The sequence below is a fragment of the Stegodyphus dumicola genome, chromosome 5 (assembly GCF_044657685.1).
Source record: "Stegodyphus dumicola isolate Sdum_Otavi_A_Nest chromosome 5, ASM4465768v1".
NCBI lineage: Eukaryota > Metazoa > Arthropoda > Arachnida > Araneae > Eresidae > Stegodyphus > Stegodyphus dumicola.
Genome location: NC_140772.1, coordinates 66,078,504 through 66,103,300, shown reverse-complemented (window position 1 = coordinate 66,103,300; position 24,797 = coordinate 66,078,504). Strand labels below are relative to the sequence as shown.

Below are 24,797 nucleotides of genomic sequence, written 5' to 3'. Positions count from 1 at the left end.
TGACGTGTATCCCTTATCACGGACCGAAGTAAGGCAAGCTTGCAATTTAACAGAATTCTTGAAATGCGACTCGAAAGTTTTTGATTAGTTTTGATTTGAATAAAATTGGGGATCAATTTTTTACATTTACATTTAAGTAAAAAGTCAAGATGATTCAGGAATTTTTGCCGTTTCAGGCGTAATTTAGTGAAACGATTAACGGATGAAGGCATGATAAACAATGCAGAAAATCAAACTAAATTAACTGAGCAATAATAAAGTACACACAAAACAGCAGAAAAATCCCTCACTGAAATGAATAGAAAACAAAACGTTTGTAAGCAAAATGCATGAAATCAGACAAGCAAAGCACAATATCCAAATGTACAAAACATAAACATAACTTGAAAATTGCAATTTCGGTGAGTACATTTTTGCATTTTGCTTGTCTGATTTCATGCATTTTGCTTACAAACGTTTTGTTTTCTATTCATTTCAGTGAGGGATTTTTCTGCTGTTTTGTGTGTACTTTATTATTGCTCAGTTAATTTAGTTTGATTTTCTGCATTGTTTATCATGCCTTCATCCGTTAATCGTTTCACTAAATTACGCCTGAAACGGCAAAAATTCCTGAATCATCTTGACTTTTTACTTAAATGTAAATGTAAAAAATTGATCCCCAATTTTATTCAAATCAAAACTAATCAAAAACTTTCGAGTCGCGTTTCAAGAATTCTGTTAAATTGCAAGCTTGCCTTACTTCGGTCCGTGATAAGGGATACACGTCAACAATTGTCCAAAGTTGAACATGAACTCTATAAGCTTCATCTGGAACTCGCTAAATCATATCCAAAATTCACTGGCCTTGAGCAAAAGTCTTGGTCTAGAACGGAGAATGCAGTTAACCGTCATAAAAACACCCTTGCAGTTAAATTCGAAAAACTTCTTTTACAGTTTTCCAGTTCAAGTAGTTCAAAAAATCTTCCCATTGTAAACATCAAGCCAATAGTTAATATTTCTAATGTTAGTCTTTCAGAAGAACAAGAGAGAATTCTAAAATATAATTTTAACTTCTCACAAACCTGTAAACCCTCGATTCCAAAGATTTTGGCTCCTATCGAAAAAGCTTTCAAGTTCAGTAAAGTTTCAGATTCACAGAAAGAAATGATTAGGCATTTTATCGCTCATAATGTGAAATTCAATAATAAACCTTTGAAACCAAATCTAACTGCGAGAGAAAGAGCTACAATGCGCGAAATTCATTCTAACCCGGATATTATCATTTCAAAGGCCGACAAAGGTGGCCAGATAGTCGTCATGGATAAGAACATTTACATCGATGGTGTCACTAAACTCTTAAACGAAGGACCATATAATCCGATCCCTAAAGATCCTTCACCTTCGGACTTATACAAAATAAAAACTGCGATCAAATCTTCGCAAATCATTTCAAGCAACTTAAAACATTCGCTTATCCCATCTGTTGCGAATTGTGCCAGATTATATGCTCTTCCCAAAATTCATAAAAGTGGTATTCCTTTCCGCCCTATTGTATCAAATTTAGGTACTGACTCGTATCCTTTAGCTAAATATTTAGTTTCTAGATTTTCCACTCTATTAGACAATAACATTTACACCGTAAAAAATTCAATAGAGTTTGTAAAAAAGGTTAAAAACATTTCTCCTAGTAATTTACACATGGTTTCTTTTGATGTAAAATCATTATTCACCAATGTCCCAGTGGAGGGTGCATTAAGATGTCTAGAAACCAGACTTCGCGAATTTCATTTCTCTTGCATCGAAATTGATAAGCTAATTTCTCTCACTCAACTATGTTTGAAACAAACACATTTTGTTTTCCAAAATAAATATTACAAGCAAACTGAGGGATTAGCCATGGGAAGTCCCCTCAGTCCCATCCTGGCAGATATCTACATGCATTATTATGAATCAAAATTGTTTGAAACTTTAAACTTCCCGGCATGGTTCCGCTACGTAGACGATACTTTTACCCTGTTTGAAGGTAATAAAGATGATTTAAATAAAGTTCTTTCAACAATGAATTCTTTTGATCCTGCTATTCAGTTCACTTTTGAACTTGAGACTTGCAATTCTCTTCCGTTTCTCGACATTCTGGTCACACGTAACACATCCAACTTCAGTACTACAGTTTACCGTAAACCTTCATCGGTTTGCCTTCCACCACACTTTAAATCATGTCATCCGACTAAACAAAAGTTAGCTTCATTTTATTCCTATGTTTTCCGTGCTCTTCAAGTTTGCTCCTCCAAACTAGCCCTTGATGAAGAACTAAATTATTTAAAAGCAATAGCTATTGACAGGGGCTTTTCACCCAACATTATTAATCAAGCAGTTAAAAAATTCTCATCTCAACACACTAAAAGCCACACTCTTATTTTAGGAGATTATAAAAATTCTGTTGTCATTCCCTTCTTTCCATCAATTAGCTATAAAGTTGCACATATTTTGCAGAAATTTAACTTTCGGGTTGTTTATTCTCCCATCAATAAAATTCCAACTTCTATACTCAAGGACCCCATTCCGAATATGACTTCCTGGAGTATTTATAGGATTCCTTGCCAGTGTGGTTTAATTTACATTGGCCAAACTAAGAGAGCCTTAAGATTTCGCGTCAAAGAACATGAGGCATATGTTAGAAAAAAGGAAACACAGAGGTCTTCTGTTGCTCAACATTGTTGGTCCGAAAATCACACTTTCAATTTTTCTGCTGCCAAAATTATTCAAAAAACATCTTCCGTTGGAGAACTGGATTTTCTAGAGGCATTTCACATTCATAAAAATCTTTCTGTTCTAGTTAATTCCAATCCAAATTTGCCTTCGGCCTTTAAAGAAATTATGTTTTAGTTCTGGTTTCACCAACAGATGGCACCACTTGCTTATTCTTGTCCAGGCTTTCTTATCTTATCTAATCATTATTTCCTATCTTGTTCATTTGCGGTTTTGCAGCTGAGGATGGTGGTTCGCTAAAACCATCGAAACTAGTCCTGTGAAAATTTTGTAAATATAATGCTGATTTTTGTTGTTTGACTTCTGAATTAGTATTTTGGTTGATGTTTAGCTCTTCTCACTCACTCACTCATAACATTCACTCATCTGCAATAAAAAAGTCATCCAAAGCAATGTAAATGAGAGAGTCATATTAGAAAAAACAGAAAGTTACAAGAGAAATGCAGTGTCCGAAAAGGTACCAATCGTATGCAACTGTTAGGGAAGACCATGACTACAACAAGTGTGATGCTGATCACAACATCTGCAGAAGAGAAGACGAAAATTGTTATATGGTCATCTGGAGAAATAACTTTCGACCTGCAGGAGATAAGATTTTGATATCTGAGCTTTTGTAGTTACTTCATATGATAAAAGTCATTAGTTCAAATTTAAAATAGAAATATTTTGAGATTTCTATTTTAAACTATTAAAGGGTCTGAGAAGGTACCAATCATATGCTATAGTAAAGTGAACTAGCTGTGTGGGATTCAGAACTTCATGGATCTGAACATATGGAAAAAGGCGCAGAGTACAAAGGAATTAATTAGCGACATTGCCTACAAGAAATCCGGGAGCTGCTGTTTCTGTTCGAAGGTTTCAGAATTATAAGTGCAGGGTCAGAAAAAGTACCAATCATATCCTAGCCTTAAATAAGTGGAAAACGAAAGTATGAACTATTTGAACGGGAGGAAACTACTCGGCACATTAAAAAAAAGTAACAAAACCAGAAGGTTATTGCTGAGGCGTACCTCACTTTTACAAACAGTTGAGAACAAGTGCATGAATGTTTCCCTGGTAAGAAGCAAAAGATTCCATTTTTCATCAACACGGACCTAGAACCGGAGCTCTGGGATAGAAGGTTTAAAGTTTCAGGAAAATTAATCACACTACTGATCACTACAGTGTTTCCAAGGAAAGTGAAATCTAACATGTCCTTCCTTCCATTGAGTGGACACAAACCCATTGATGAAAGAATCGACTAAAATCTCTCACTGGATTATTTGAAGATTCAGTCAAATTACGTTCCTTTAAAGCCCCAAATTTGTTTTTAATGTTCTGTCGTCAACAGACTACCACATCACTAACAGGGAGCTGATGTATCCTGGGGCTATGAAATCAAAATTACGACTGCGTTGAGCTAGAGTTGTCACACACAAGCCTGAACTTTTAAATACTTTGTTTTAAAAAATGACCCTGAAACATTAACCACTTACAAACTTTACTTCCACTTAGGTGGAGCGAATTCCTGGATATTTCGGCTGGCATTGAGTATTTGTAGTCATTCGCTTCACTCATTTGCCATTGAAAATTCATCCAAAAATAATGTAAATGAGAAAGTTAGAATAGAATTGCAGTGTCTAAAAAGGTACCAATCACATCCAAGTGTTAGATACGCAACTGCATCAAGACCAAATAGAGAAATCGAAACAGTGTAAAATGCCTTTGCTACTGTATCAGGTGAAATGTTTTATATGATGCATGGACATTTTATTATTTTTTAAAGGTGACTACATCTGCATAAGACTTTTTTGGCTTGGTTCCATTTATCTCCTGCTTAGCTGGGTCTGTCACCTTATTGTTGCCATGAGCTTCAGGTAATAATTCACTTCGAACTATACTCTCTGTGGTGATCCACGATTTGAAAATGGATTTTGTATCAGAAGAGATTCGTGCACTAACCTAGTGCTTCGCATTAGAGAGTAAAGAACATCTATGTTATAAAAATATACTTTTATTTACATAGCGAAAACACGCAGCAACATTCTTAACGAAAGCTCATTCTCCTAATAACATACTTCTTTTTACACTCTGCTTGCGCATGCACATTGACAATTACCAAAGGAGCTTGGCAGATACTGCCATCTGTTGGATAAACTATTCGCTACACTCTCTTGATTTGATGAGCCACATTCGCCGAAGTTAGAATTACCATAATCACTAGATTTGAAATAATTGATTACTACAGAGTGATTTTCATAAAGGTCTTCGCTTCTAGTGTTCAAATCACTTCTTGCGTGTCTTAAATGATTGCTACCAGTCTTAGGTAATAACTCATTTTGAAATGCGGTTCCTTGAATTGATGAGTCGTATGTTTCAAAATTAAAGCTATCATTTTTGTATCTTCCACCCAAATTTGTTTCTTTTTTCAGATGAAAGCACTGCTTAAATTTAGGTTTAACTAATTACCTTTTGACCTTACTTCCGCGGGTGCTGGTTGTGCATCGGCCGTTTCCTGATCAGTCGAAGTAAGTATTGAAATCCGGGTGCCTGATATATACCCACATTTTCAATTTCAATATACTGCTTCGATAAGCTCAAGCTGTCATGAGCATAGCTAGGAAAATGTTGTTTGAAACATATTAAAAGACAATACCTAATTTTCATTAAAAGGACAATAACAAATTTAAAAATGGTTCACGGAAACATAAGTTACTAAAGTTTCCATAAAGATTACCCTTTACTTTCCGTTACACATTCCTGATTCGATAAAAGATGCAAAAGTCTTGACTTTACTTGTGAATTTCCTTTTCGATTTTCTGGATCCCTTACTTCCTTTTCCAGAAAGTCTAACTGTCTTACACGTTGATTCTTTTTCCAAGGATTCTGTCACTAAAGACTTTTCACCGTTTGGCTCACCGCAAGGATGTTCAGTTTGTAATGGAGGACGTTGGAGATGACTAGATTGTAACTTTTCGACCAAGCGTGTCATTCGTGTTTGTTCAGTGGCTGGCAAACGTCCCTTTGTTTGCAGAGACAATTCCGATTTGCTAAACCTTTAGGAAAACAACATCACTAACTACTCATTCCAATATCTCATTCTTAAATCGTACCTTAATTTTTATACAAAGCGCAATCTTATGTTTAGGCTTTTATTGCCGATTTCATCTAAATCAGTTGATTCTCTGCTGTGAATAGTTTTTAAGAAACAAGTGGGAGCCAATGGCTTTGTTTCTTACTCAGGCTTCTGTGTTTCCTCAGATGTTTCTCTCAGAGGTTCTTTTACAGGCATCTGCATTTCTTTATCAAGAGTTTCATTTTCAGGCGTCTGTGTTCCTTAATCAAGCGCTTCTTTCTAAGGCATCCGTTGGTCAAGTGCTTCGCCTTCAATCTTAACCATTACGGTCTTCTTAGAAGGACAGGCTAGTTTTTATAAATCTGTTTACATTACAATAGAAACTATACATTTCTGAATTATGTCACAGCATACATTTCTTCTGGAGAAAGTATGCTAACAGCCATGTGTGCTAACAATAGATGCTGCTTAAATGTCATCACATTTGTCCATGACTATTTTGTTAACATTAACCAAATGATAACATTAAGGGGATTGGAAAAATATTCTTCAAAATAGCAATGGAATTTAACTAATTTAATATAAATATAATGAGAAACATAAATTCTTTCTTTCACGCCATTTTAATTAGAGAAACGTCATTAATGATTCATTGTCTACAACCACAAGACAGAAGTTTATTTATAAATTGTTCATATTCATAATTATTAGCTTGATCCTTACTTCAAAAATGACGGCAGAACTTCATGTCTAAGGTCTAATACTAAACTAGTCCAACTGATAGAAGAGATTTGAATATTTATTGAACACAGTAACATTTTTTTTTTTTTTTAATCGCTGGGCACTTTATTTAATAGCCATTAGCCTTGTGCCACTACCAAGGGCTGGAAGTGGTGGCCATTTCATTATTGAAGTACCTAATAAGTGGCTACGATTGCCTGCTATGAAGGGACAGACAGTTACAACCATGCCTTCTCTGGAATTCGAACCTGGGCCCATCGCTATGGTCACTACCAGTAACAATTTCTACACACTATGAAAATGGATGACAGGAACACAAATATTTACAAGAAAACTGTCACAGTAAAGAAAAATAGAAAAAGTCCTTTCATCTTTTTAACGTGTACATCTCTTCTTTTGTCATGCCGCCTTGTCTGGGTTTTTCGACAAAAACTAGAGTTCTGGTGGACGGCTTGCAGCCTCATCTGATGGCTGTGGAAAATGATATCCCACATAATGGTTCTGGAAATTTTTGATTGATGCTATTCCTCTAATATTAATACTTGTAAGGCATTTCTTAGATGCAGTTTCAAGACATGTTAAACAAATTCAGAGCATCAAGAAGGCTCTTTTTCTTTCTCAATTCATTTACACTTGTGTCTGTATCTGTCTATGCTATAAAAGTTTGAAACATTTCAGGGTAATGATGTTCTTTCATAGCATGGCAGAATTATGGTTGTTTTATTTGCTGCTAAATACACAGCTTCAATATGTTTAAGAGGAAAGGTATCATTCTACAGTTCATCATCCCATGTAAAAATGCCATTTACTAAAATTACAGATATCATTCATGCCTTTGAATTATATAACCTACTGGTAAACTCCTTTAAGGCATTCAGAATTTTTTTCTCTTTCCATTTACTAATAATTTTCTTTCTTCCCACACATTTTGTTTCAGCATAAAATGGTCACATGATCTGTGGATATTGCATCCTTTCAGACTTTCGGTCTCAAATAAATATGTTGAGGCAATTCATGATGATACAGAATTGTTTTTTCAGCATTATAAATGTTTTCAGGTCAGTACTTTATAGACAATTTAGGCCATTCATTTTCTTGCAGGAAGTAAATCAGCGTCTTTTTCTTCGCATTGATTGTATCTGTAGGTAATTTTTTTCTCTTTTCTTCCATCAGTTAAGCCAGCAATATGTTGCTATAAAATAATTTTCTACAATTTTTATGGCTAATTCTTCAACTGTCAGTTGATCATTGATGGCCAAATATTTTTTATGAGCATTTGTTAAACCTTCAGTGCTTTTCAAACATTGATATTTTTCATACTATGTGCCCATTTCATGTTTTCATTTCGATTTTCCTTTGATGTTTGATATCTTAAAGATTCTTCAAATTCGTGTATAAAAGGAGTTAAAAAATATTTAACGTGTGACTTTCCTGTGACTCATTTTTTTGGGTTGGTCAAAGTGGATTAACAAGTAGAATTCTTAAACAGTAATCATATAGTTGAACATTTAAATAAAATTATACTGCGAATATTTTAATTTCTTTTCATAAAAGAAAGTGCATATGTAAAAATTAGAATAATTTGCATATCACACAAAAATATACGCATAGCTACTGTTTGGATAGCCTATAATGTAAACTTATTTTGTCTAATGTATTTCATTTCTTCCACATTCCTGCATTTCTTGCACTTGTCCAAAAAATAGTAAGTTGATACTCAAAACAGAATGTAAATATATGTAACGATATATAATTTAATGTGTGTATATTCCAGGTGCTTCTTTTCTTTAAATGTATTTTTCTAATGCTTCTTTTAATGTTAAAAAGAGCATCATGGAAAGAATATGGTTTGTTTGTGTGATTTAAAAGGTAGTACGACATTTTTAACTGTCATATGCCAATTACAGTATGAGTATAGAATTAAATTCTGAATACTTAATTTATTCATTAGTTTTATATTTAATAAGTTATATTTGATTTAAAATTTGAAAAGAAAAAGTAACTTCTGTCTCTCATTAAATATTCTGTTTAGTGCAATATATTCTACTTCAATTAATAGTAAAACTTTAATTTCGTAATTGGAAATTATAGCCATGACTTGTGTGATGACTATGAAGTTTGATTTTACATAGGTTAAAATTCTCGTAATTTTGCATAGTAATTTTTATTGGGAGTAAAAATTAATAAAAGTAAGTCATCCTAAGAGAAGTACTCAAGATGAAATCATGCTTTGAGGTATATTATTAAAAAAATAAGGAAAGTAATTGGAAGATATGCATAACACAAGTTTTCTTCAAAAGCACATTTTGACATAGCCTTTAAAATGGATATTTTGTAATATGAGGATATGCTCTATATAGTTTTTAGGCTGCTGATAAATGTAATGACATCATCTGCATTTTCTCCTTGTTTAATCAGCCCTGCATTTTACTTCTTAAGCAATTCAAGATATGTTTTGACTAATTGTTCTTACTATCTGGCAAAAATTTTAATTTTGCATATTTGTATGAAACCACTGTAATAAAAATATGTTGACTGATAGTAACAATATGTGTTCAACAATTTTAATTCAAATTTTTACCAATACTAGCTTAGGCTGTATCTGAGCTAAAATTTCATATCAATGAGAGCTGTAATTTTGTACTATATATGGTCTTCAGTTTTGCGTGGAAGAATGACTATTACATATACTGTATTTGTGCCATAATTTTATTTTAGTAAAGATATTTTGTATAGAATTATATTGTTTTCTAAGAATAGTTTTATTAAAAACCTGTGTTTTTCTAATTATTAGAAAATTATTTTGTAAATTCTTTTCTATTAAAAAAAGTCTTAAGAAAAGCTGGCATTTATATTTATTATTTTACACCACAGAAATAAGACATAAAATTCAACTCTATATTATATATAAAACAACAATATCTTTCAAACATTACACTGTGTACTAAGCTCTTCATAACAAATGAAAATAGCAAAACATAAGTAAAAGAGCACATTTCATATTAGATACACAAGTTGTTACAATATTAAAATTTACATATTTAGATATTTCTTATGCATCTAGTCATTTCATAAAAAAATTAATTATGATGAAAATATGTTATAGCCACAAGAGATTGGACACACAAGAAGTCAATTCTAGCATTTTACCTTCACTAATGTCTTACATATGCAAGTTATGCATCAGAAGAATTTTACAATGGACATTACATGTTCAGTTTTCAAAAATATATTCTGATGCTGATTTCTAATTTCACATAGCTGTCATACATTTTTTTTTTTTTTTTTTTTTTGTTCCAGAATCATTTAACTAATAATAAAAAGAAGAAAAAAAATATAATTTCTAATTCATCTTTTTTTTATTAATAGAGAGTTAAAAAAATGATGTAATAGTACACATAGCTTCAGGGTATTTCTCTGCAGTGCACATACAGACTTGTAATTTATATCTTAATTGTCAGTATCAGAAAAGTGCCCTGAAAGTGATATATTCTATCTTCTTGAGATATTAGCAATATATTATCAGAGAATGAAATTTAATCTCAAAACCTCAATTTATCATCTGTTTCAATTTTTAATGATACTGTAGACTATTGAAAATAAAGGCAGATAGGAACAATCGTGAACATACATATGATGGATTATATGAAGAAGATACTGTAGGACTGAAATTTAGGTATTCAAAAGTTCTGAACTTAAACACTTTTCTCTCCTGTTAACTGAAGAGAACTATGCTTTAAATTTCCAGTTCTTCAATAGTCATGGGGAAAGATGTTATACATTTGAAAAAAATTGATCTAAATTGAAAATGACAATGAAGTTTAGTTGATTAACCCCCCCCTTTTTTTTTTTTTTTTTTTTTTTTTTGATTCATGGCAGAGTATTATGGAAAAATAAGTGCTGATTTTAGAGGGGAAACAAGAATCACTCTATCTTTGTAAATATATATGCAACATTATATATATATATATATATTTCCTATCACAATTCAATAAACTGTGAACATTAAGTTGATGATATTAATAATGGATTTGCTTAATTCTTGAATGAGATATGTATTTTGCTGCCATTTAATGCTTATTATTAACTTATTTACATTGTTAAAAGCATTTATTCTGAAACTCTAACCTAAAATGAGATTAAAGTGTCTATTAAAGAAATGTGTACAAAATTTAGAAATTTTTTTCAGCAAATAGTTATAACATCCAAAATGATTGTAAGTTTTGTTAATTGTGTAGTAAAACTTTTTTTTAAAGTACCAGCACTTTACAAAGTTTAATAGTAACAGTTGCCAGTTCAATAGCTGCTAATCTTATTATTTAAGAGAGCAAAAGCATATGTATTACTTTGCCCTCTGTTCTACTACATCTGCTTATTTTTAAGCAGTATGTAGACAAAATCTCTAGGATTCCACTTTTATATCAGGGTACCATTTTTTAAGTAAATATATATTTTACAGTAAGCGTAAAATGTGTGGCCCATTTGTAAAACAAAGTTTTAAATAAACAGAAGTACTGCCACTCCTTTTAGAATTAACTGTGTAGTTTTTTATGATTTTATTCATGTGTAACAAGAATGTGAACCAGTTTCCCTGAGAAGGTCCTTCACAAAGATATCCTTCTAAAGCAGGCCCACCAGCGGCCGAGCGGTAAAGTCGCCGAACACTGGTAGTTCGATCCGAGGTTTGAATTCCGCGAACGGGCTGGCTGCATGGGCCTTCTCGTGGTTTTCCCCATGTGTAATGCATATACGAGCCAGTTTCCCTTAGAAAGTCCTCCACGAAGGCATTCCTCCCTTAGGCAGATAGCCCTAGTGTGCTTTGCCATAATTAAATACACACCCTTGTAAAGCAGTTATTCACTACATGCTTTGCCATAAATAATTAACCGACTTTATAAAAACTATTTTAGTTCAATTAAATTTGCAAATTGCATATAACTTTAAATTACCTTTATGCATATATGAATAAAAGGAATAAATTGGAAAATGCTAATACACTAAATAAAGAAAAGAGCTAACTCATTCGTAGAAGAAATAAGTCTTTTCATTTTTTAATTAATAACCAATGTAAATGTTAAGTAAAAACTAATAAATATCTGGGATTTCAGATTTTAATATCATTATTTAAATATAAAAAATTTGAGAAAGAATTATGCATGGTTTATTCGATTGTTCAAGCTTTTGTTCAGTTACTGTGATTAGAAGTAATTATTTTATTAGTTAACTTTGCATAATGAAACAAAGTGATCAATTTAATGTTGTTCATTTTTAACATATTTCCAGTAAAATATAAGTAAATAAAATAAGAGGAAAAAATTACTATTTATATAAATAGGAATTAAGTTAATTGTGATCATAAACAGAAACTGGCTCAAAATAATTATTTGGGTGATATATAAATAACTAGAAATCAATTGCTTTTTTATTTCAGCACTAATATTGTTGATTTGAGTGTGAACAGTATCTTGCCAATGAAAGTATGATTGAAGTTTAGTTAGTATCAGAAAAGTGTTGTAGTAGAAACAGATTATTTTGAAGGGAAAAGAGTCAGTTTGGCTTGTCCTGTTACAGTGTGTTTTATATATTCTGTTGCTTACACCCAATGTCTCCAGAATAGTTAATTTTGATTAAGTAAATGAAATATTTATGGTAACTGAGACTCATTCACAGATCAACTAGAAATCGATAATGCAAATGCATAGCAGTATTGTGTTATTTAATATATTATGTTAACATTTTTTACTGACTAAGCCTGGGAGGAAATACGGGATTTTCAGATATGGAAACCAAAATTGGCAGTACAGAATTTTCAATGAGGTTGCATAAATAAGAGTTTTATGAACATAATAAAAGAGTGACAATTTTCTGTTAGTGTAACTACTTTTATACAATGAAATTCCCAGCTTTAAAATGTAGTATGATTAAGTCATATATGAATTCAGTCCTAGTAGAGGGATAAATGAAATGCAACAGAATGAAGTGAGTTATGATTGAAACTTAACAGTCTACAACTCTGTGTGTTTATATAGTTAAAGTTCATAGTAGTGTAGTTCATTGATTTAAAATTAGTTTTTAACTAGTTTTAAGCTTTGAACATAAAGTTCCTTTGAAACATTCCCCCCCCTCCCCACTACTTTTACAGAAAAAGATTAGTTTAAAATCAGTTGGGTACATTAATGAACTGGTTTGCTTTGAGCCGAACATGGTTCATCACACTGGAAAAGAAAATTCGAATATTTTATGTAAAAAATAAATGTATAATTATCAAAAAAATTATTTCTGACATTAAAGAGCAATGATTTTCATATAGTGTGGTGGCTTGACAATGTTTGCCTGGTTTACCACAGAAGTTTAGTAGGTTCAAAATAAGAAGAGATGCAAAATTGAAATCGTATAAACAGTGGAAGTAAATTTTAAAAAGACCTTTTTTTAAAATTTATTTTTATAAAAGCCTCAGTTCAAAAAATTCTTTCTTTATATTTATTCTAAATTGAGAAAAAATTTAATTTCTGTATGCTCCTCACTGAACTGTTTCCTTATATTTTAGATATAATATGTTAATATAGCCATATTTTTTAAATCAGAACATTTATTTTATTCAAATAAGATTTTTTAATTTGATTAAGGAGGAATAGAACATTAATATAATAATTTTTGCTAAAGTCTTTTTATTAGTTATCTCATTTAAATAATTAGAATGCAGCTATCATAGGTTCTATTAAATAAATTTCTTAAATTGATTAGAAGTGTAATACAAAGGTTGAGATTTTACAGTTACTTCCAATATATTCTTTTAATTGACAAAAGTACTGTCTTAAAGTCTGATGGTGTGTGCCTTTACAATTTTAGCACCTTATTCAATGTGCGATGAGTTTGAAAAGGTTGAAAATCGCTACTCCTGATGCTCAGAAATGTTGAAATGATTTTAAAAAATTGAAATATTTCTGCAACCAGCTTGCTTATATCATTAAATAATTTGTACAATAAAAGATCATGGGAAATCATCTCATTATTAAAATATATTTTAATATCAAAGGAAGTTTTTCTGAGTTGATAATAGAATTAAAAATCAGTTTATCAGAAGTAATGAATGTTTCATTCAAGGGGATTAATGACATAAACAAGGTATTTCACGAAAAATGCTAAAATGAGCCTTTGAAAATAATCTATTTTAATCTGATTCTGAAGTTGATTTAATGCCATGTCTGATTCTGTCACTATATTTTATTTATTACCTTGGTCTGTAAAATGTTTTGCCCTTTTTTTTTTTTTTTTTTTGACTAATCTGGAAATTATTTTTACAAGTTATAAAAATAAAGCAAAGTATTACATAAAACAAGGTAATAAATTCCTGAATCAGAAGCTGTTACTAATGTTAAATAAATGTGGCTTTTTCGGTGAATAACATAAAAACCTCTGCAATTTAAGGTTATTAAGTTAAAACCTAAATGTAGCAGGAATGTTTAAAAGACATAAAGTAAACAGCAACTCAAGTTTGTACTGACAGATTCTTCCATGTACTAGACGTTTTAAATGAGTTTGAATTCAGGTGTAGTTGGTGTAGGTAAAGGACTCTTATACTTGGCCCTGATGTGCAGGAATGAGTCTGGGGAACCATTACAGGCAAGAGAGATATACTCATCAGAAAGAGACGACGCTTTTCGGTTGACGACAATCACTTGGCATGGTTCGTGCCGGGACAAGAAATGTTCCAGGGTATCCCAACCACCTCCTACACGAACCATCACATGTCGGCCCTTGAGCAACTGAAAGAATAGATATATTAAAAAATATATACATGGCCACATATTAAATACATATTATAATTTTAATAAAATTTATTATGTGCAGAGAATGCGGTTTTAACCACTTACCAGTTTCATTTTTCTTCCATATTGTGACCAAAAATAAGGATGCTTTTTATAAACAATTTTGTACTCAAATCAACAGTCAAAACTGTTTTCAAGTTACTGTTGAACTTGTAACAGTTCATTTATTAATTTTAGGTAATTTGTGTAAGTGCAGCGAAAATAAGGCATTTTTACTAAAGTTGGCTTTTTTCTGACGAAGGTTTGGAAATGAAAAGAACACTTTACAAGAGATAAATGTTTAGGGGGAAAAAGACATGTATTTTTCTTAAATACTTACATTTTTGTTTCTTTTCAAAATTGAGCTTTAATATGATATATTTTAAAACATGGAGATACGCTGAGTCCAATATCGGAAGTTTGTAACTGAGCTAGTAACCAGCATACTAAGCAAATGATGTAAACAGACTCTTGAGTGACATAACTAAATATAAAATTAATTGTCTTGTGAAGAACAATCTCAAAACTAAAGTGCCACAGTTTTTCGGTATAATCGTCATATGTCATTTGAGATATTGAGTTTGACATGTCCTATGTCCTAAAGCGGACATGTCAAGCTCAATATCTCGGTTCACAGTCACAAGAGAGCTAACTGGCCAAATAAAACAAAAAGGAATTTTCTTTTCATACTTCATGGTGTAGTGAGTAAATACATAAAATCTTACGTAATACCTTAGTTCTTTAAAAAAATCCCGCAATAGATGGACACTTATTGTTTTTTCCCAACACTGGCATCTGCTTTTCTGCAATCAGCTTTCTGATATCTGGAGACATGCTTACATTAGCAATTTTCAGCACAGAGGTCAGATGAATGTCTGTTAACCTGGATCGTGTTGGGGAATTGTTCCTTTTAACATGTGAGAGAAAAGCTATTTTTTCCTGGTACACGTGCTACTGAACATGGACACCAGCGATGCAAAACTTGCGGCTTCCTGCGAACCATGTGGGCAAGTATTTGTGAAATTCTGTTATCCACTTTACTTAATTTTTACTTTAGAATATAATTGCACTGAATTTCTGTTAATATAGTCTGAAAATGGGCTAGCTCTTTTTCATCATAGGTTGAGAAATTATTCGTGTAAAGAGACAGTTTCAGGAACTCCTTTTATCGTTTAAAGTTGTAGATATGCTTCGATATTCAGTGAATTCCAGTTTTTATTAATATATTGTAATTATATATTTTTTTAAAAAATTTCTCGAGTAAACGGAGGACCGGAGAAAATGAATCAAAGGCCATGTACGGGCTGATAGTTTGACGTGCCTTTTCTTCAGATTCCTTTCAAAATCTGGTTATAACTGTATAACTTGAGAGAAATCGTCATAAACAAGAGTGATAGAATTACGAAACTCATATCTGTTAAATCACATTAAGATGACTTTTAAGTTTCCCAGAATTAAAAGCTATACAGAGCAATTTTGAATTCTACAAGGTACACAGTCTGATCGTCTGAAAAATTCAGTAAATTTTCATTTAAAAGGTTGTCCTAAGATTTCAATAAGCTTGCATATTTTTTTTCCCCAATTTTTTGTTTCTAATAGGTTTTCAGTTTTTAGCTGATTAAGGCTGAGATTTGATTTTATTGTCTAAAGAAATCTCTTTGAAAAGTTTGTTGTTTTCTTGCTATTAAAAGTTTAGTTTAGCATAATCGCGGACCACCAAATTTTTTAATGTTGTTTAAATGACAATTTGGTTTAAAATATATTTATATCGCTCTTTATTTGTATTTGCTTTTGAATTTCGGATTGGCATATAATAGTTTTAGACCAATTTGATTTTTTCTCAAGTCATTTTACATAATGTAGAAATTTATATATATATATTTTTTTAAGCAGTCAATTTGACACAATGTTACGTTTTATTCTTTTTTCTTCTTTTTTTCCAAGTGTTTCAAAGGGGTATAGGTAAAATTCTGTCTGGTACATTTGAGATTCAATTTTTCTGTTTTATATGAACTTTAATGTCTTAAATGAAAATTTAGTTGATTCTTTTTTCCATTTTTGATCTCAAATGAACCAAGAGAACGAAACACATTTTCGAAACATATTAATCGACTTTTATGAAACTTTAATTCATGTTTCCCTGATGATTTATGAACTGGAGTTTTAGTAAAAGGAGATATTAATTTTTATATTTTTATTGCATACTTTTTTCCCTTTTGCATTTTAATTTTTCGATTTTGTACTACTATGAATTCTTATTTTAATTTTAAAGCTATTATACACGGTTGCAGTTATTAATATTGTTGAGGAATTGCCTTGCTTTGACTCCAATTTACTTTTAACTTTAAATGCTTTAAGTTTATTGTACTTCTATCCTGCAGCTATAGTGCAGGACGGGTATAAAAATTTTGTTATATATATATATATATATATTACATGTATTCTGTAGCAACAGTAACGCACTGTACTAATCTGGCGCTTTCTGTTGGCGAAAAGCGTTATAAATTTCGTGCTCATTGATGGCGTTATGAATACGGGTAAATATATTTACATGCAGAGACAAACTTTAAACACTAAGAGGAAAAGTTCCGAGAGATTAGATTTTTAGTCACATTTCGATTTCTAGAATGTCAATAATCCAAAATGTGCAGCGAAAACAGTAAAGTTATACTGTCAAATAAGAGTAACAACAGAGTTTCCACCACAGTCTCCAGATATTAACATAATAAAAAATCTGAGTGAGAAGATGTGGAAATTCATCATATTTCAAAAAAACTGGGAGCAACTGTTGCAATTTGAATGGAATAAATAAAGAATTTAAGGAAACAAATCTGAAATTTCAGATTTCATATTATGCCCCAAAGGGCGTTTTTTAACGTTTTGTGTGTTAACTTAATTGATTAAATATCATGTTCTTCGCAATTAAAACACATAAAATTCAATTCAACAGCAATATCACAAAATAATTAAAAACAGTATATCTTTAGAATTTCCGATACACAGTCTCGCGCGCTGTAGGTAAAAATGTTCCCCCTTTACAGTCTTGCCATTGCTCGCTTTGAAATCGTTGAGTTTGTTAATTAAAAATTCGTTTAAGTTAAAAAAAATAAATATATAATAAAACAAATTCAAAATTCAGGCTTCCAAGTGCCCATGTTCGGTTGGAAGACTATGTTATTCAAAATTTGATGACTCTAGGTACCATTGTTTCTTCACAATATCAGAAACATTCATGCAGATTCTCAATTATTTAGTTTCTTTAAATATAATACATCGCAATAGTATTTGATGGCAACAGCTTGAAAAGTGAATCAATGCAAAATACAGTTTTGAAATTAATAGCCCTTCTGGGCTAACGCCCTTTGGGCTAAAAAGTGAAGTAAATAAATACTCTTGAAGAATTTATGCATATGGGATAAAAATATTTAGTTCAAAGAGATAATGTGTAATAAAATATTATGCAAGGCATAAGGAATTTAGGAGCCAGCAATATTTGCAATTTATTGGAGCCTTTTCTTAGACAGGAATATGGAATATCCTGTATGCAATGACACTTTGCTAACGTCTACGTTGCAACGAAATCTAAGAAGAATGCCTTTAATTATTTATATACCCTCCATAAGATACTGGTGTACGCCGAATGACTCCCAGTCGGCCAATTCTAATTCGATGACAAATTAACTTCCATCTTGTTATTTTAAGCATCAGACATACAGAATACAGTTTACGAGCCAGTTGAAAATTGTGTTACTGCTCACAGTTAAATGCACGAACTTTGGTATACTGCACCGGTATATTAACTGCTACATCACAAAAAGCATATATAAGGAATGCCTTTGGTTCTTAACAATATTTTTTAAAAAAGTAATTTTTCTTTTAAATAAAGAATATTGTACAAGATGGTTTTCAATTTGTTAGAAATGTATTTTATGTATCTGTACTTTCCATGCCTGATAGAATGTTATTTTATATTGGTAGGAGAGACATTATCAGATAACTAGACAGAACATCTGACGATTACTATATAATAAAATAACCTCATTTTCAGATAAGTCATTCTTTGAGTTATCAATGTTTATATCTCTATTTATCATTCATTATAAAAATTAGTATTTAGAACTGGTTCCAGGTATTTACTTTAAAAAAAAGATCAGTGTTCTAATACATAAAAGTTAAGCATTTATGTACTTGGAAAATAACCAAAGAAAAGTGTAGAAAGAGAACAAAACAGGAAATGAGAGAAGTTAAAGGAATGCAATAATATTTTGGAATTTAAAACTTTCATGAATGAAATGATGATTTACAGATTATTGATACATTTATCAGCAATATTCAAAAATACATACACGCACAAACACATTCTTCCCACCAATACAGTATTTCCCTTCGGAAATCCTTGTTATTTGTGTTTGATCTTTACAGACATTGTTTGCAATCTTCATAACCTGAGAAATAAAGAAATTTTTCATAACTATAAAAATGTACATTACAGTCACTAAAATAAGCATTTAAAACTAATGCAGTACTAAAAACGTCACAATCAGGTGAAAAATTACTGTAAGGTATTTTCAAATGAAAGTTCAAAAGATCATCATATTTTTTTTAACATTCCAAGCAGCTTTACTAAAAAGCATTCATCTTCACTTAACTTTAGAAAAGGCCTTCAATGTAAAATTTATTTGTGTTTGCATGATGCAAAAAGTGGTATAGTAAGCCGAAGTTCACATTCTTATACATATCTATATCTTTTTTATTAACTTTTATTTAGTTCAATGTGGTTTGAATTCTATCACTGATTTTATTAAGTGTCGAGCTTATAAGAATAAAATCATATTACTTCCTTATAAGCTATCGAGGTCAATGATAATCAAACAAAAATTAATGGTAAAGGAATTTTTTCAAAATTCGATTTAGATTTTTGTTATTTGATGTTTAAACGAGTTTTCGCACATATCTCCGTTTAACAAACAAACTAAACATAGTAGAATTTTACTGTTTGTACCATAGAATAGAACTGAAAAAAATCTTTTCAGTGAAAACTGTAACTTAATTTTTGAATTTTTGGTGATTTTTTAGACTATTTGACATTTATGATTTTAAAATTCCAACATCTAAAAATCTTCGGATATAAAGTTTTGAAATTTTCAAAAAATTATAAAAGTTTCCGCCCTCTTTTAAAATAAGAATCATGAAAAAATATTAATTGAGAGATTTTCTACATTTTTAAAAAATGTGTTGCAATCAGAAGTAGAAGGAGAAACAAGCATTTCTTGTAGAAACACTGCTTTTGAGTTTGCCATCTTGGCGCACTTGACAAATTAGCGATATTCATTTTCTCATTTTAGCTTCAAGTAAAATGCTCGTTAACTAACACTGTTATTACATCCAATTCCCAAAACTGAATATTCATAGCGATTTCTTCATTCTCTGAATGACGTTCAGTTATTTTTCTTCGTTTCGTAATTTTCTTATAATTTATTAATTGTGTTTTAATAATGACTAACTTTCATTATTACTAATTTGAGACTAAAAACCGAAAATAAAATATAATTAAAGGAAATAAGTTTTTTCAATTAGGTGACGAAGTAACGGACGCAGTTTTCCAAGCAGCGCCCTACCCTGTGTTGAGCAAATGAAAAAGCTTTTTAATTTGACAAACATAGCATATCCATCGTGTAGCAACCATTATACAATAAGCTTTTATTTAAAATGGATATGATATTTAATGGCCTAAAGGAAAAAAATAACTTATTATATAGTTTAATGGGACTAATAGATTAATTCTGTTTACGGAATTTGTCTAAAATTTTTATATCGCGAATAATAAAATTGTAGCGCTACTAAATAACAAAGTGTATTAATTTAATTGCATTGTCAAATGTACAAGCCATTATCTCTTAAAAATAATCATGGGCACCCCGCGCTTTTATTATTCGCGATATGAAATTCTACATGAACTTTGCAAGTAGAATTATTTAAGCTATTATTCCTATTAAACTACATGATATTTTTTTTTCCTTTTAGTCCATTAATTATAATATCTATTTTTAATAAAAGCTTATTGTATAAAAACCTTTTTTTATTTGTATTTTATTTCATTATTATTATGATTATGCTATAATTACAATATTTTTTAAATCATAATTACATTTGTCCCACTATTTATAACGCATTTTTATAGCTGTCATTGAAAATGCAATTGTTAAGATTGATTGCTTTATTTTATAAATTATAGATATTGTTTGTAAAAATAAGCAAAGCAGTTCTATAGTTTTATAATAATGTCTAACGTCATGCGCACTCCATCAGTGTGAATTCCAAGGTTTGACGGAGAAGATGATTGCTGGTTTCTGGTGGGCATATATCCATATAAAGCGATTATCACCATAAAGCAAAGTCGATCAATTGTTTAGAGCAGGGGTTCTCACGTGTACCACTGGTGGTACGCAAGAGAAAAATAGGTGGTACGCAAAGAAGCAAAGTATTTTTAACTATTAAATTCAAAAATTAAAACCCCAGCATTATGATTGAATTTTTTCTTTAACACTCATAAATTTATGGGACCTGAAAAAGCTTTGTTTAATAGTGATGGTGGTATTAGTACTTTGTAGTGGTGATACTAAAGGTTTTCAATGTTTGTTTAGATGGTACGCGTTAATCAAAAGGTTGAGAACCACTGGTTTAGAGCAATTTTCTATAGATTTTACTGCTTGAAGAGAGTCTTCCAATTCTGTATACGAAAAGTTGTAGACTGCATATGTCTACCAATTAACTATTTTTATCCATTCTTAGTTAGATGTGCACAGCAGTGAGAACAGGTGAAATACGGGTTCTCCCAAAAGTATGATGTGAACTTGGAACTCACTGTAGCATCTGTGAAGTAATGGGAGAAGATTCTCTGTCACTGCGTAAACCATTCGAAAGTATTCTCATCGACTTGAGAAATGGTTTATGTGGTGAACTCTCGACTGTTCTATGACTAGACAGCATTTCGGAAAAGCTATACGAAAACTTGTGTTTTCTTGTTTCGTTTGGAAGAGAATACCTTTCTAGATAGAGTGTGGCCAGAATGTCCCTTTATATCAGAATTAAGTGCGTGTAAAATTGTAAGATATTTAAGATTTAAACCTCTCATCCTGATCACTGATATAGAAACAGTGCTACTCACGTGAATTTCAACGTGATTGCCGCGTAACTTCCCGGGAAGGAGAATAAACTCCGCTTTTTGACCAAATCATTCTCTCGCCTTTATGCGAAACAAAATGATAGATACTAGCGATTTCACTTTGGAGGAGTGCTTATTGACAAGTGTGTCGGAATGAACGGAAGCACAGCAACGAAAATATGATACAGGTGATGGTTAGGTTTCGCGAACTGTGCCATACGGAGACACCGAGTCGTCAGATTTTGATCAACTGCGAAAAAAAAGGCTTTTCGCCTGAGAAGTATTTTGGATTCACCATCCCCTTTTCCTTGGCCGCCTCGAAATTCGAACCTTACGACACCAGACAACTAACTCCCTGCGAGGGATCATCAAATTTTACGTCAGGCAGGAGCGGTACGTGGACAGTGACGCTCTGCAGGCAAGTGTGCTTGAAGTCTTCAAGCATGTGTCACCGCGGTTGCTAAAGCGGATGAGCAGGAGGACAATCAGGCGTATTCAAGCTGTGTAGGGTGAATGATGGTGCACAGCGACGTTTTGGACAAATAACTGTAAGTCTTGTTTAAGTTACAATGAAATAACTACACGTGTAAAGGAACTTTCTGGCCACCCTGTACTGATGTGCGATAATAAACGGATTCTTCACGATATGCAAACGTATCGTCATCATTAGTTTGGATGGCATTCATCATTTTTTAATTATTTAAACTATAATTGCATTTATTTAACCACATAGTTCTAATTAAAATAAAATGCGGAAAATCAATCAAAATCAATTAATAAATAAACAAACTTCCTTCCCTCCATTAAATAAATACATGGCTGGCCATCATGGGAAAAACAAAGAAAACAACATTAGTTTTCCCGATTTTTCGAATATCCAGAAGATTTTGGTTCCAGTAAGTTCAGATATTTGAATTCTATAGTATATTGATTTTATTTGTTAGTATGAGTAATCTTGTTTTGTTAGCGAATTGAGTGTAACACTGTATTAACCAAAAAAAGAAATGTGGCGAGTTGAAAATTACAAGAGAAAAATCTCATGCACTTCAAGAGAGTTTAATACACAAGAAGCGCTTTTATTATATTCTGCTTTACCTTAAAAAAATAGCACTTCATTTTCAAAAAGAAAATTATTGCTCAAAAAATTAAATTATTATAGGGAAAGTTTTCTGCCTAATAATACATCTCAGCGTAAAATCAGTGTTTAATATTTAAATATTGAGGTAAACTATCAGCGTAAATGTTTATGTATACACAACAGTGTGAAACAGACTTTTACATGGAAGTCTATCCTCAGTGTTTAAACCTAAGTGTGATAAAATGCACTAGGGTAATTTATGTTTAAATATGCGCACCAGTGCAGAATTTTTATATGTATTATTAAGTTCAGTATTAAATGTTTAAATCATTGTAAATATCTGTGTAATATGATTATGTATATGCAACGACGTATGTATCAGTGTAAATCAGATGTTTTGTATTAGTGTATTCTTAATGTCTGAACCTATGCGCGCATAAAACACCCTAGGACAATTATGTTTATAAATGCGCAACAGTAAAAAATTTATATATCTCAGAGTAAAATCAATATCAAATATCTAAATATCAGTGTAAATATTTCAGTGTATAGTATCAGTATTATCAATGTAAAATATCAGTATTATCAGTGTAAAATATCAGTGTAGCATCTTGTATTTTGTACGAAACTGGAGGGTTATCCTAAGTTTCTAACAGTTAATGTTTAGTTTAAGCCACTTTCCTGTCACTTCTTATTTTCAGCTTAGAATTTCCGGCCAGAATATGTTTTTAGAAGCGCGGTTAAATGCAAATGAAGGAAGAACAAGTATTTAAAGTTCTACTGACTTCGTTAGAGAGCCAGAGATTCTGAGCAGCGCTTTTTCGCCTTTTAGGTTACTCTCTCTTTAAGCTATTTTTACGATCGGCCGTACTTTAGGTCCTTGATAGCTTCGCCATTAGTTAGCGTTAAGGGGCCAACTCTAGTAGAATCTTGATAGCTTCGGCTATATCTTTTCAGTTAAGTTTTATTTCTTAGTATTCCTGAGTTCAAGCCCAAGTAAAGGCTTTGTAATAAACTCCAAGAAAGAGTCGACTGTTCAATTTATTTCGAATAATAAAGGGTATTTAATCCTTCTTCAGTTCTGCTCTCTGTCTACTGAACTAAGCTGTTCTTAAGGTTACTAAGTTTTAGTTGTAACTCAAAGGTTGAAATCTTACAAAAATAATGTCTTATACCTTGCCCCTGTGTGGCGTGTACAGTCAAAAGTTCTTCTTAAACTCCCGACGCCGAACTCCTGGGGCGCCAGAGAGTTCTTGCGTTGTACATTTGCGGATTTCGGATGATACCCAATAGTCCTCGTGAGCCGCCCGGTTGTCCAGACGCACTCTCACCTTTCACATAATACAAATTCATGTAAAACGTTTCTATTCATATTCATAAGAACTTCAATTAGACTCTATAAAATAATTATAAAGTCTCAATTCTCGCATTAAAATATTTAATTACTGTTGAAATGTACAGAGAAAGACAGCTAAAATTTTCCAATAAACAGTGTGAAAGTTAGAATACATTAAAATTTTACATAAACTGACAATTGGGCAGATTTTTCTGAAATATGTGACTCATTAATGAAATGGACTGCATGCTGTTGTTATTAAAATAAATACGTGGCATCTTCACAAAATTCTAAAATAAGCATTAATGTTGATCTTGAATAGAATAGAGTAGAAAAGGATTTGAGAGGAATTTGTGTTACGTATATTTTCATTTTTCCTCTAGTTTCTATTTAAAAAAAACTGTTAACTGTATAATTATAAGTACCTTTTTGTCAAGTTCAGATGGTTTATGCTGCTTCTTTGGAGGAGCTGTTGTAGAAGGTGGGGTGTAAGACAATCGATTTCTAGGTCGATTGTTGTGGTAATACGCAATTCCACTGTCTGGACTAGTTGGACTAAGCAGGCTGCCAGACCGGTTGGACGAAGTCAGTGAAAGAACCGATTCTGTACGGCTTCGCACTAGAGTAGGAGATGAACCGGTCGATAATGAGCTGAGGCCATCTGAAGATCGATCTTCTTCCTGTTCATCAATCTCTTTTTCTAGCTGTACAAGGCCTGGGGGTTCGATGTCATACTTGGATGCAATTCGGCCCAGCTCCAGAAGACACAATACCACTGTTCGTGGTTGAGTGTGCAGAACTAAAGGTAAGGGGAAAAAAAGTGAAATAAGTTATACTATAAAAAATGTAATAGTTTATCTGTAATA

At 31.7% G+C, this 24,797-nt stretch overlaps 1 protein-coding gene across 3 annotated transcripts in view; it reads right to left on the bottom strand.

Annotated features, from left to right (window-relative positions):
• Positions 1-9,381: 9,381 nt before the first annotated feature.
• Positions 9,382-24,797, bottom strand: part of LOC118197491 (growth arrest-specific protein 2-like) — a 163,309-nt gene continuing 147,893 nt past the window's right edge. For all 3 annotated transcript variants that reach the window (XM_035369002.2, XM_035369010.2, XM_035369016.2), the window contains 3 exons: positions 24,357-24,730; positions 18,699-18,797; positions 9,382-14,310 (listed from right to left, as the gene is read on the bottom strand). In XM_035369002.2, the coding sequence (XP_035224893.1) occupies positions 14,074-14,310; positions 18,699-18,797; positions 24,357-24,730 (710 nt within the window). In that variant the 3' untranslated portion in view covers positions 9,382-14,073. The remainder of the gene's footprint in view (positions 14,311-18,698; positions 18,798-24,356; positions 24,731-24,797) is intronic.